This window comes from Dromiciops gliroides, chromosome 3 (genome assembly GCF_019393635.1).
Source record: "Dromiciops gliroides isolate mDroGli1 chromosome 3, mDroGli1.pri, whole genome shotgun sequence".
Lineage (NCBI taxonomy): Eukaryota > Metazoa > Chordata > Mammalia > Microbiotheria > Microbiotheriidae > Dromiciops > Dromiciops gliroides.
The window spans coordinates 185,503,147-185,516,406 of NC_057863.1; the positions used below are offsets into that span (position 1 = coordinate 185,503,147).

The 13,260-nt window shown below is 38.8% G+C and overlaps 1 protein-coding gene across 5 annotated transcripts in view; it reads left to right on the plus strand.

Annotated features, from left to right (window-relative positions):
• Window positions 1–13,260, plus strand: part of TGFBRAP1 (transforming growth factor beta receptor associated protein 1) — a 61,390-nt gene that overhangs the window by 32,974 nt on the left and 15,156 nt on the right. For 4 of the 5 annotated variants that reach the window (XM_043995231.1, XM_043995230.1, XM_043995228.1 and 1 more), the window contains 4 exons: window positions 4,040–4,119; window positions 6,453–6,797; window positions 8,666–8,723; window positions 9,461–9,604. In XM_043995231.1, the coding sequence (XP_043851166.1) occupies window positions 4,040–4,119; window positions 6,453–6,797; window positions 8,666–8,723; window positions 9,461–9,604 (627 nt within the window). Of the gene's footprint in view, window positions 1–4,039; window positions 4,123–6,452; window positions 6,798–8,665; window positions 8,724–9,460; window positions 9,605–13,260 lie in introns of all 5 variants that reach the window. The other variant, XM_043995232.1, reaches the window with a different exon arrangement.

A 13,260-nucleotide genomic window follows, 5' to 3' on the forward strand; every position in this document is an offset into this window, starting at 1 on the left:
AAAAACAATGTATATGCCTTAATTTTAAAAACACTTTTTTGCTAAACAGTGCTAACCATCATCTGAACCTTCAGTAATTCATAATCTTTTTGCTGGTGGCAGGTCTTACCGCGATGTTGGTGGCTGCTGATTGATCAGTGTGATGGTTGTGGAGGTTGGGGTGGCTGTGGCAATTTTCTTAAAATCAGACAATGTTGAGTTTTGCCATATTGATCGATTCTTCCTTTCACTTGAACACTTAGACTCCACTGTAGGGTTATTAATTGCCTAATTTCAGTATTTTGTATCTTAAGGAATGGGAAGACTGGAGGGGAGGGAAGAGAGACAGGGAAAGCAGGTCAGTGGGACAATCAGAACAGGTTAGCATTTACCCATTAAATCCATCCCCCAAAACAATTACAATAGTAACATTAAAGGTCACTGATCACTTACTAGATAAAATAATCATGAAAAGGCTTGCTATGTTGTGAGAATTACCAAAATGTGACAAAGGGACATGATGTTGGACAAATGGCATCAGTTGACTTGTACAACTCAGGGTTGCCACAAACCTTGTTTGCTAAGCACAATACAACAAGTCATGCCTGTGCCTAACATCCTAGCTGTGCCCTGGGCTGGCCTTATCAGTTGTCTCTTCTCTCTAAATAGTCTCCATTAAAAAATACAAATATGATTGGAAAGGACCAGACTTCCAGCCTTTATTGTCTAACACTTTAACTATCAGTTAACACTTTAACTAATATTAAATGACTTGCCAGTCTGAGCCAGCCAGTAGCTGATTGGCTCCAAACAAATTTTGCCTGAAAAACTTCCTTTTAAGATTAAATTTATTGCCCTAGCCACTGACAGTATTTTCCATTTTATCATAACTGGCTCACTGTAATTGCCTTCTGACCATCTTGTTACCTAGAAGTTCTTGACTTTATAATAATATTTGATGTACAAGGCTCAGTCAATTGCATCTTCAAGAAAGTTTTTCTCATTTGCAATTAGATTACTTTGTTTTTATTTAATCTAGGGGTGTCACTTTTTATGTTCCCATGAGCAGCCTTCTTCATTTACAATGATATGAGTAATTTAAAAAACTTTTCCCCAAATAATTTTTCTTTTATAACCAAATCTATCTAATTACAGAAGATAAAATATAAGCTCTTTAAGGGCAAAGGCTGTTTAGGTTTGTGATTTTGTATACCCAGTCTATCAAAACACTTTGCACGTTGGCACTGAGTGTTTCTTAAATCACAAAGCAGGAATGATCAGTGAATCTGTGTAAAGCTCCCAAAAGAGGGATGGGATTGATCACAAACACAAGTGATAGATGGGTTTAGCTTTGGTAAGGAGAAGGGCCACTTCCTCTTCTGAGCTTGAGCAAGAAGAGGAAACTCAGAATGGCCTTTTGTTGCTGATTTCTGTTTATACCTAACTTCTCAGAAACCTATTGTGTAGTGACAACTACCCTTATTATATTATCCTGTGCTGCCATCATGTGGTTACTGACAGAAGCCACCCTTCTTAACGTCTAGTTGAAAAAGTGCTTTTAAAATGTTCTCTCTTGATTTAATTTGACGCTTTTTTCTATTAGTTGGAAAAGGATGTCTTTTCTCTGAAAATGAAGTCGAATCAAGCAGAAAATAGCAGTCCAGTGCCTAATGCACACACCCAAATGCAGTATTCTGAAGTTTACAACTTCGCTAAGAATTTAGGGATACTCTGTCTAATACACACATATACATATGTATATTTGTGTACATATATGTGTCTAATATATACATGCATGTACATGTGTGTATATTACATTACATATATGTATAGAGACACATACATAATCAATTCTCACAAAAGGGATTGAAAGAGTATTGAAAGTAGTTAAATGAACTAAGGATATTATAACTAGAATCAGAAATCTTCAGGTTATAATTTTATCTCTTTTACAGCAAAATTTTTGCTTTTCAATGTCAGATTCATAGTTTTAGATCTGAAAGGAACATGAGATTAGGAAACTCAGGTACCAGTCCCACCTCTTCCAAGAACATGTGGCTCTTCTGGGCCTTACTTTTCTCATCTATTGAGATAAAGGACTATTTTAGATGATCTTTTAACATCTCTTCAAGGGCAGTCATCCTGTGATTTTTTTGTGATCCTTCATTATGGATAAAGGATTCCAAAAGGGGCTAGTGACAGAGTGGAAAGAACACTGAGTTTGGAGTCAGAAGACCTGGGCTTAAATCTACTTGTTTATTACTAATTAGGCAACTTTAGGCACGTTTCTGGGCTTTGTTTTTCTTTTCTGTAAAATTAGGAGGTTGGCTCTCCTTCACTAAGGTTCCTTCTTCCCAAATCTAAATTTTTGAGTCTCTGAAATACTGCAACAAGAGTGAGATGCATATTTTTTAACATGGCCACTATAAGAATTGGTTTTGCTTCCCTATATGTGTTATAAGGGTTTTGTTTTTCTTTTTTACCCTTTGTTGGAGGGTAGAGGTAGAGAGATGGAGAAAGGGAAGTAGGAGGGAAAGAAAATAAGTGCTTAATTAATGGGAAAAAAATTTAAGATATACTGTATCTAATGTCAAAAAATAAACTAGTGCTATGGATCATAGTTTCAATTTCTATTTTCCCTAGCAGGGAGGGATACAATTACCTTTAATCTTAGCTCAAGGTCTTTGACGTCTGAGGATGTGTTCAAACCAAATGACACAGTTGTATTAAGATTAATCAGTAAGCTATGGGTAGTGACTGGCTCATGCCTTTATTTCTTGTGATTGGGGAAGCTGAGGCTGGTGGTTTGCTTGAGCTGAGGAATTCTCAGATTCAGTAGGAGAAAGACAGAGAAGGAATGAAGGAAGATTAGTCATTACGGCTACTTAAAATCTCTTGATAATTTTGGTCATCTTTATCCTTATAATCAAGTTACATTTTACTTCTTGCTATAAAGTACTGATTATGAATAAGAAAATAGTTGAAAATCCCTTTGTAGGTTGGGGGCCATTCAAATTTCCTAAGCCTCTACTCTGCTCATTGCAGAAGGAGATGCAGAAGTAAGGGGTACTTCCTACTTTCAGAGGGCTCACATCCTGATTGGACAGACAGGAAGTGTGTGTGTGTGTGTGTGTGTGTGTGTGTGTGTGTGTGTATACACACCATACATATAAATGTAATATATATTGCAAAACAACTAGAGAATAATTCAAGGCAGCATATATATAGGTTCAAGATATTCTGTTAAGGTCTATGTATATAAATAGAATTCAGAGAATTAAGAGAAAGATGATGGTGCACAGAGGGTAGATAGCCAGGCTCCTTTGGGTACTTGAAGGAGGTGGGTCTTGAGCTGGGCCTTGAAAAAAGTATAAAATTTGCAGCTGGCATGGAATGGGCATGGTACACATGGGGATGACAAGGAGGCTGGTCTGTTGGGAGTATTGGAAGAGAAGTCTAGACAAACAGCAGTATAAATGCTGTTGGGAAAGGTACTTAAATACCAGACTGGAGAGTGAAATATTGATTTGATAAGCAATAAGGAGCTGTTATAGGCTCTCAATTGGGAAATGATGGATAAAAGAGATCCTTTAGGAACATTAATTTGGATGGATTGGAAGGAATAATTGAAATCAAAGAATCCACTTGAGAGGTTATAATAGTTATAATCTTAGTCAAAAAAAGCACTAAAGTCCAAATCCTAATGCCTTATCACATTGTTGTTAATAGCCTTGGGTCCTTGACCACGATGTTGGCAGTAGAGCAAAAATTCCAGCAGGCCTTACCACCCAAGAAAAAGCTTGAATATGATTCTGGTACCAGGCTGTGTATTTGTCATTTGAAGACTCACCTGCCTAACTCTGGGGAGGCTTATCACTGGGATGATTTTTTTTTAACCATAGCAACTCATAAGATTATCTACCAAACTATGGAAAAATTTCTGATGTATATTGATAGAGGGAAATTTCTCAAACTGATGAAATCCTGGATCTTTTGAGGTATTGAAGGAAGTGATGATTTGTCCTCGTCTTAGAAATGTCATTGTCTCTTTCGCTTGCAGGTATGTACAGAAGAATCCTGCAGCAGGCGGGGTTTATACAGTTTGCACAGCTTCAGGTTCCTAGAAGCTAAAGAACTCTTCAGTAAATTGGAATATTGGTGTTAAAGCTATCATCACCTTGATCCTCCTGAAAAAAAAAAAGTAGGTTATGCTCTTCAGGATCAAAAGATCTTTCTAGAATATGATGTTGTAAGACAAATAACAACCAGAGTAATAACTAGGAATTCTAGCCCCTAGGACAAATTCAGTTGAGGGGAGATTGAGATCCTGAAGCCTCTCCTGGGTAGGTCAGCACATGCCTGCCATCAGTGCTATCCCATCACGTATGTGGCATGGGTCTCCAGGCCTAGCACTTCATAATAGGCAGTCCAGTCAGGTAAGGTGAAGGGCAGGGTATGTAACAGGGCTAGTGAAGGGCTACAAGGCCAGAGGAGAGAGTGTGTCCTCCACAACCATCATTGAAGTACGGCCCCCTCAGGCAGAGGCCCACTGACTCTGTGCTGTTTATGCCTCTGATAATACCTGTCTTATACATCAGGTAGAAATGCCAATTATTGTTTCTGAATTAATGCTGATCATTCAAATTACAACTCCTCACTCTCCAACTATTTATCAACTTTAATTAGAGTGAAATTAGAGGAGCAAGTTATAGCAATTTCTGTGAAGGGAAGATTATTAAGGGTTTTGAGGTTATTTAACCTGTCCAAAAAAATCAAAAGGATGACCTTCATAACTCTTAATAATAGGTGAAAGGTTCCTGATAGGACACTGAGCATGTGCTTTCTGAAGTGGAGAATGTTTCCAGAATCTGGAATCAGGTTCTAGGTTCTAATCCTCACTCTATTACTTAATTATCCGTGTTACCACTTATGTTATCACTTATCCTCTTAGTTTCCTAGTCTGTAAAATGAATCTGAGATCCCTTCTACCTCTAAATCTATGGTCCCTACTTACTTACACTTACATAGCACTTTACATTTACCAAGTTCAGGCTTCACAATGACCCTCTGAATAGGTAATACAAGGATTATTATTATTATTATTATTTCATTTTACAGATAGAGGAAAGTGACTCAATGAAATATAGAAGTGAGCCACCAGGAGAATTTTGGAGTTGCCTTTATAGGATCATAGTTTTAGAGATGGAAGGGGCCTTAGGAGTCATAGAGTTCAGTCCTCACTTTTTTTTTTTTTAGTAAGGCAATTGGGGTTAAGTGACTTGCCCAAGGTCACACAGCTAGTAAGTGTTAAGTGTCTGAGGCTGGATTGAACTCAGGTACTCCTGAATCCAGGGCCAGCGCTCTATCCAGCTGCGCCATCTAGCTGCCCCTTTAAAAGTAAGAGGGTTTTTTTTTTCCTTTTTTTTTTTTTTGTGAGGCATATTTGGGGTTAAGTGACTTGCCCAGGGTCACACAGCTAGTAAGTGTTAAGTGTCTGAGGCCGGATTTGAACTCAGGTCCTCCTGACTCCAGGGCCAGTGCTCTATCCACTGAGCCACCTAGCTGCCCCTCCTCACTTTTTTTAACAAAGGCAGGAAACTGAGGCCCAGAAAAGTTAAGTGATTTGCCCATGGTGACATAGCTAGTAATTGTCTGAGGCAAGATTCAGATCTAGGATTTTCTGAGTCCCATATCTGTGCTCTCTCTATTATGTTGCCTCTCCTATCTCTTTAAAAAATGGGAAAAACTATCTTAAATTGTTTTCCTATTCTCTTAGAGATACCCTCCATCTTTATAATTAATGTAGTATATATTTCAGGTTGAACTCTTCTCTTCCATCTACTTGCTCTCTTTAAAAAATTGGTCCAGATAAAATTTGAGAAAATACTTGTGAAAAATTTGAGGATAGATCAAATGAGATAACATATCTGTGTGTGTGTGTGTGTGTGTGCTTTGTAAACCTTTAAGTCCTGCGTGAGTGATAGCTATTAGCTATTATAGAGATTTTCATTTGGTTAGATGGAGGATTGAAATAAATACCCCTTGAAAGCTGTTAACTTTATGTATACCATGTATTACTATTAGATGTTCTAAAGATTGTTGGGTCCTCCTGGCTTGAATGAGGTGCTCATACTCACATTGAGTTAGGCTTTTTATTTTCTTCTGGGAAACCTTTATCCTTATAAAGTTTCCCAACTTTCTTACTCAGGAAGTATATGACTCATCATCCCTTTCTTCTTCTTATATTATTTTTAGTTCTGAATGTATAAATATGTGTACAGAAGCAAGGCCCAAGTAGATTATGGTTCATTGCCAAGCTATGCTTACAAATAAATGGGTCTTTTTTTTTTTTTTAGAATGTCCCCCAAACCAGAAATGTGTGTATGTTTGCACACAACCTTAGTGTTGTTTTTGTGTGCCTATGTGGTAACTCTTTCTTTCTTTTTGCTTCATTTAGTTTGACACTGTAATTGCAGAAGCGGCCAGCTTGATGTCCGGGAGCTGATATCTCTGTATCCGTTCCTGTTGCCTACTACTTCTTCATTCACACGGTCTCACCCCCCTCTGCATGAGTATGCAGACCTGAACCAGCTGACCCAAGGGGACCAGGAGAAGATGACCAAGTGCAAAAGGTTCCTCATGAGCTACTTAAATGAAGTCCGTAGCACAGAAGTGGCAAATGGCTACAAAGAAGATATTGACACTGCTTTGCTCAAGTTGTATGCAGAAGCGGATCATGAAAGCTTGCTGGACCTTCTGGTCACAGAGAACTCTTGCCTTTTACAGACAAGTGTGGCATGGCTTGAGAAACATAAAAAGTGAGTCATTCTTTCCAAGATGGGATAGCGATGATGCATGTACTAGCCACTCCATTGAGAACTGAATCCCAAATCCTTCATTCCTGAAAGATACGGTTGGTAAGGGCTGCTGTCTAGAACATTGGTTTGTAACCTGGGGTCTGTGAACTTTTTTCATACATATTTTGGCAACTGTATTTCAATTTCATTAGTTTCTTTGCAGTCCTACATATTTTTAAAACATTCTGAAAAAGGGGTTCATGGTCTTCCTCAGATTGCCAAATGGGTTCATGTCACACACACAGAAATAATTAAGAACCCTTGGTCTAGAAGTTAAGCCTGGATGCCATAAAAAACTCTGAAGGATACACATTGAGTGAAGGATTCTTCCAGGTCAAGATGGTTCCAAATATTTGCAGAATCATTCAAAGCCTAGGTCAGATTCTAATGCTGTGGTCTTGGTTTTCAGATTCAATTCTAACATCAAGGGATGTTTGGGTAGTACAACCAATATTGTCAGACTGTTAAAGTTAGTTAACATCAGTCACCATTAAACAGCTTTTTCCTTGAGCAAAGTAATTCTTAATTTTTTCCTTTGCTTTGGGAAGGCTTCATGCTTAAATCTGTAAATTCATACAGATGAAAGAAGTCACAATGGCATTTTATTAAAAGCTAAAGATGTTCTGCAGTGAATGATAAATAAGCTTAGGGCTGGCAGGGAAAAGGAAAAGCTTCTAAAAAATCTTAATACAAGTCCGGTTTTTATTGTTTGAGTGTGTCAGCCTTCATCTCTGTAAGAAACAACAATAATACAAGTATTAAGGTAGTACTATTTATTTCCTCCCTTTTCTCTGGAATCAGTTTAGCACATTCAAAGTGTCAGAATTTGTAGTGTTTACCTTCTTAATGAAATGTCCCCATTCAAGTGGTTTTTTAAATATTATTGATAGCATAATTATGTTAAGAAAATACACTAGAACCTATATAATTACAGAGCTTAACAGGACCAGGAACCCAGAAGGATGCCCAGGGGAGTTTCTTCCTCAGGAAAACAGCCAGACATTTCCTTTGTATATCATGGCTTCCTCAGGGGAAGAGCAGCACTAGCTTGGGACCTTTCCCCAACCATTAGTATTAAATGTTTGAGTAGGAGACTACCTGTATTCAGTAGGATGCCTAGCACATTACCGGGTTCCATGCTTCTTATTAATATTTTAAAGAAATGCTTGAAGCCTCAGATCAGAATGACAGACATTATAATAACATTCAAGCATATGTCATGACACACAATAAGCTTTTAAGAAATACTTTATCCATTTATCGTAGGTTTATACAGTCTTTTCAAATGAAGAAACTAAGGCCAACAGAGGTTAAATAACTTGTCTAAAGCCACACAGCTGGCAGATCTGGGACTAGAACCCAGGTATCTGACCTCTTTGCTCTTGTCCAGGGCCATACAGCCAGGATGTGTCAAAGGTGGAATTTAAACTCAGGTCTCCCTGGCTTTTCTGTCCACTATGCTGCGTTGCCTCTTGTGTCATGTCTAGTTACAACTAGCAGTTGTAGAGAAGAGAGGCTGTTTATGAAGCGGTGGGTGATGTATTGTTTAAATAATTTGAATCACTGCATTTCAGAGCCAGCAGTGACAGATTTTATGCTGAAAGAGATTTTGTATTTAAAATAAAATTACATCAGGGTTGAGTTTTCATTTTTTCAGCACCTCAGATTTGATTCATAGGATGTTACATCTGTCCACATAAGCAGTGTGTGTGTGTGTGTGTGTGTGTGTGTGTGTGTGTGTGTGTGTGTGTGTGTGTGTGTGTGTGGTCAGTGCTCTCTGAGCTAGATGGAGAAGGCCATACCCTGACCATTTTTATTTTTCCTTTCAGATATTTTGCCCTTGGACTCCTTTATCATTATAATGGCCAGGATGCCGCTGCAGTGCAGGTTTGTTTAGCCTCTCTAGAATAGCATTGTACTCATTGCTTTACTCACATGTATTTTTTAAATCACATCAGGTTAATGAGTATAAACACTGATTGGTCATCTTAGCCTGATTTACAACACTTTTCTAGGACAATAAAAGGTTGAGTTGGGGCGGTTTTTGGCTAGAAATGTTCCCAAAGTTTTCTTGTTATCCTCACACATCTACACAAATTTCATAATTGGGCTAATGAACTTTGAAATGGAAAATAAAACTATGCCTTGGTTTGATATGTGGTAGTGTTGCCTTAGCAAAAAGTGGTGAAGGCAATGAATGTCATTTAAGTCACATACTTCTTGTGTGTCCAGTCTTAATTGTGGGTTCTCTGGAAGTGGCCTGTATTGTTAATTCTTTTTGAGAATAGTTTTCAGCCCCTTGGATTTTTTTTTAATAAGCTACATACACAGTGTTATTCATAGAATGATATCAAGATAAAAAGAATAGGTAATTCCTGCTTTCTGTAGAGAGGTGGTAGACTCAGGGTGCAGAATCCGACACACACTGATTTGTTTTACTTAACCGTACTTCTTTGTTACATTGATTGGTTCTGCTGGGGAGGGTAGGAATTGCTGGGGAAGTGACAGTGATGTCACAAAAATCAATGAAACTCAAAAAGGAAAATAAAAGACGAGTGCCTCAGTCTTACTTTAGCTAATTCTGGGAGATGCATAGTTAATTAACCTCCTCTTCCTTTTTTCAGTTATGGGTGAACATTGTGAACGGAGAAATCCATGACTCTACTCGTTCAGACCTTTATGAATATATTGTTGATTTCCTAACCTACTGCTTAGACCAAGAACTCGTGTGGAAATATGCTGAGTGGGTATTGCAGAAAAGTGAGGAGGTTCGTGCTTCATAGATGTCCTCTTTCTTTGGTTGAAGAAAATAATGTTATTTTTAGAGAAAGAATTATTGAGCCACTTTCCAACTTGTATTTTATTTTTTTTTATTCTCCCTTAATACCTCCTTCCCTTTATCCATCTTAACTTGAACATTTAGGTAAGTTCCCTATTTCAAAGCAACTGGGGCAGGCTTTTCTGATTTTTCTCTTTAGGAATGTTGTTTCTATAGGAAAGTATAGCCAGGTCATGTTTTGTAGCTTTCTCTTTAAAATGCCCTCCCCACCCCCACCCCCTGCCCTTTTTTTCTTTGAAACTTCACCTAACAGGTTAAAGTCTGTCATTTCCTTTCCTTTGGCCTAGAGCAAAGCTGGAATGAATGATAGTATTCCATTGCTTGGCTCTTTGAAAGAGAGGGTTAGACAGAAGCTGGGAATGCAGAAATGTGTAGGTCCTGCATCCTAGGTACACTGCCACATGAGAATCTATTGTCTGTGCTGCCTGCCATACCCATTGCTGTTACTAGATCCTGCTGATCAGAGCTCAGGACTGGGCTGCCTTGGGTAGGAGGATGAGGAAAGGCAGAAGCTGGAGACTATAGGGTGGTGGGAAGAAGACACAACGGTGTCTTGAGAAAGGAGAGAAGGAGGCAGGAATGAAATGTGGTCATACCAGGAGGTAGGGATGAGGGCTACAGCAGGGGAAGGAGAAGGTTGCTGCTACCATATAACACAAGTCCTCGACAGTCAGCCGGTTAATCAAGCAGCATTTATTGAACCCTTGTGTGTACTAAGCGTGGTGTGAAGTGCTGGGGTTACAATGGAGGAGACAACACAGAATAACGTCCATAAAGCACAGTGAGTGGAAGGAAGGGGAGACACCAGCACTGAGGAGAACTGGAGAAGGCCTCCTGCAGAAGGTGTGATTGGTGCAGGGGTTCTAGCAGGTGGAGGTGAGGGAGAGGATCATTTCCTGCAGGGGAATGGCCACTGCAAAGGCATAGTCAGGAGGGGGAGTGTCATGGGTAAGAAAAGCAAGTAGCCCAGTGAAGCCGGTTCATAGAGTTTGTGGCAGAGGGAAAAGTGTAAGGGGATGAAGAGGATAAAAAGGGGCCAGGTGAAGGGCATTCCATGACCAAGTAGTTCATGTTTGATCTTAGAGCTAATAGAGAGTTGTTGAAGATTATTGAGTAATGGGTTGACATGGCGAGTCCTACACTCTACAGCTAAGAGGATAGAGTATAGATTGGACTGGGGAGGAACTTGAGGCAGGGAGACTAACAGAAGGTTTTGGTTTTTTTTTTTGGTGAGGCAATTGGGGTTAAGTGACTTGCCCAGGGTCACATAGCTAGTAAGTGTTAAGTGTCTGAGGTCAGATTTGAACTGAACCCGGGGCTGGTGCTCTATCCACTCAGAAGGTTTTTTAATACAGTCCAAAAGCAGAACAGATGCAGATTCAAAGAAGTGGGAGAAAAGTCTCTCTCCTTCATGAAGAGGACTGAACTGCCTGAACCCACTTTGGATTGTGGGGGTAAAGCTTGCAGTCCAGTGGGGCACCTTTTTGTCCTGGATTTTATTACCCTTGGGTATTTGGGTGTAGAATTTGCAACAGTTGTGCCACGTACCTTAAGGAGTACTGCTTCTTTTCTCCACAAAGCTGTTTTCAGAGAGGACACAGAAGGTGCTAATGGCTAGTGGTAGTAGCATTGGCAACATTGCACATCATGTACCATGAACAGTTTTAAAATGTCACTTCTGCCTTGTGGTACTAAAGAGGTTTAGAGAGTAGGTGAGGAAGCTTGCAGAATACTTGTACAGTGAACAAGTTCTCTCTCCCAGAAACTCATATATTTTGCTTTCCACAATATCAACACATTTCTTGGGGTATTTTCCTGTGTTTAACCATATTGTTTTCTCACATCTAAAAGCTCATTTCCTCATTTTTCCACAGTGTTGTGTAAATCACCTAAACCTTATATTGAAAACACAAGGTATCATGAAGACAAGTAACAGTTCTAGATGGGTAGCCAGCTCTTAATTATCTAGCAGAGGAAGGAAATGATAGGAAAAAAATCCCCAAATAGTGAATGATCCAAAAATCATTTCTGTGAGATTTTCCTTTTTATTATGATTTATGCCTCTCACTCCCCCTTTCTTGCCTATTTCCTTTGTCATTTAATTTCCATTGATATAACTTTTCAGTTCTTTGAGTACACATCAGCAGACAGGGACATGTAAGGTAGCAGAAAGCAACCAGACTATTTAAGCATTTGCCACCTTCTGTTCTCCCTGCCTGAAGTTCCTTCCCAGTCCAATCTATACTCTATCCTCTTAGCTGTAGAGTGTAGGACTTCACTGATTTATATGGAGATAATGGAGATCTGTATGCAGATGATGTAGAGTTAATTCTTTTGAATCAACTATTAAATGGTCAAATTTTTTACATTTTAATTTAATTTTTTATGTTACATTTTAAGTTCCAAGGTGTCTCCTTTAGTGCCCATTCCTCACCCCTACAATATAGAAAGCCACCATTTACTTGACATAGAGATAGATAAATGTTTCACACACACGTGATATATGTGTATACACCTGTATGTATGTAAAACTATACTATACATAGTTATAATCATCAGTTCTTTCTCTAGAGATGGATAGTATCCTCATAGGTCCTTTGCAGTTGATTTGAATATTTATAATACTCAGAATAACTTAGTTGTTCACAGTTATTCTTCAAACATCATTTCTGTTACTGTCAACATTTCTGCTCATTTTATTCTTCATTATTTCTTGTGAGTCTTTCCATGTTTTTCTAAAAATCAACCTGCTCATCATTTCTAATAATTAATTAGTTAGTTAGTTTGTTTGTTGATTGATTGATTGCAGGGCAATGAGGGGTAAGTGACTTGCCCAGGGTCACACACTTAGTAAGTGTCAAGTGTCTGAGGCCGGATTTGAACTCAGGTCCTCCTGAATCCAAGACCCGTGCTTTATCCACTGTGCCACCTAGCTGCCCCCCTGCTCATCATTTCTGACAGTAATACTCTAACAGGTTGGGGTTTTTTGTTTTTGTTTTTTCATGATCTTTCAGTTGTTCTTTAGCCTGAGGACCTTGTTGTTCTTAGGTGATCTGTGGATTAATCCAAGTTGTTATTCTTCATATTGTGAAAACCCATGATAAAGTAAACCCTTCATTTTCTCTGTCCAATCTTTACTGTGTAATGAGGCAGTTCAGTGGATAGAGCACCAGATCAGGAGTCGAGAAGTCAGGAATTCAAAATCGGCCTCAGGCATTTATTAGCTCTGTGCCTCCAAGCAACTTACTTAACCTCTGTCTGCCTCAGTTTCCTCAACTGTAAAATAGAGATATTAATAACACCTACTTCCCAGGGTTGTTGTAAGGATCAAATGAGATGATATTTGTAAAAAGTGATTAGCATGATGCCTGGCATATGGTACAGGGGTGTGTGTGTGTGTGTCTGTCTGTGTTTGTGCTTGCACTTATCCCTTTTCCTACCAATGTCTTTCCATCTGGACTTTAACAAAGAAGTTTCAGCATTTAATTTGACCTTAGGTTCTGTCTCTGATCCCATGTTGTTTAATCTTTGCCAATATAAAAGTTGCATTACTTTGTAATATTCAGTATTATTAATGATTAATTC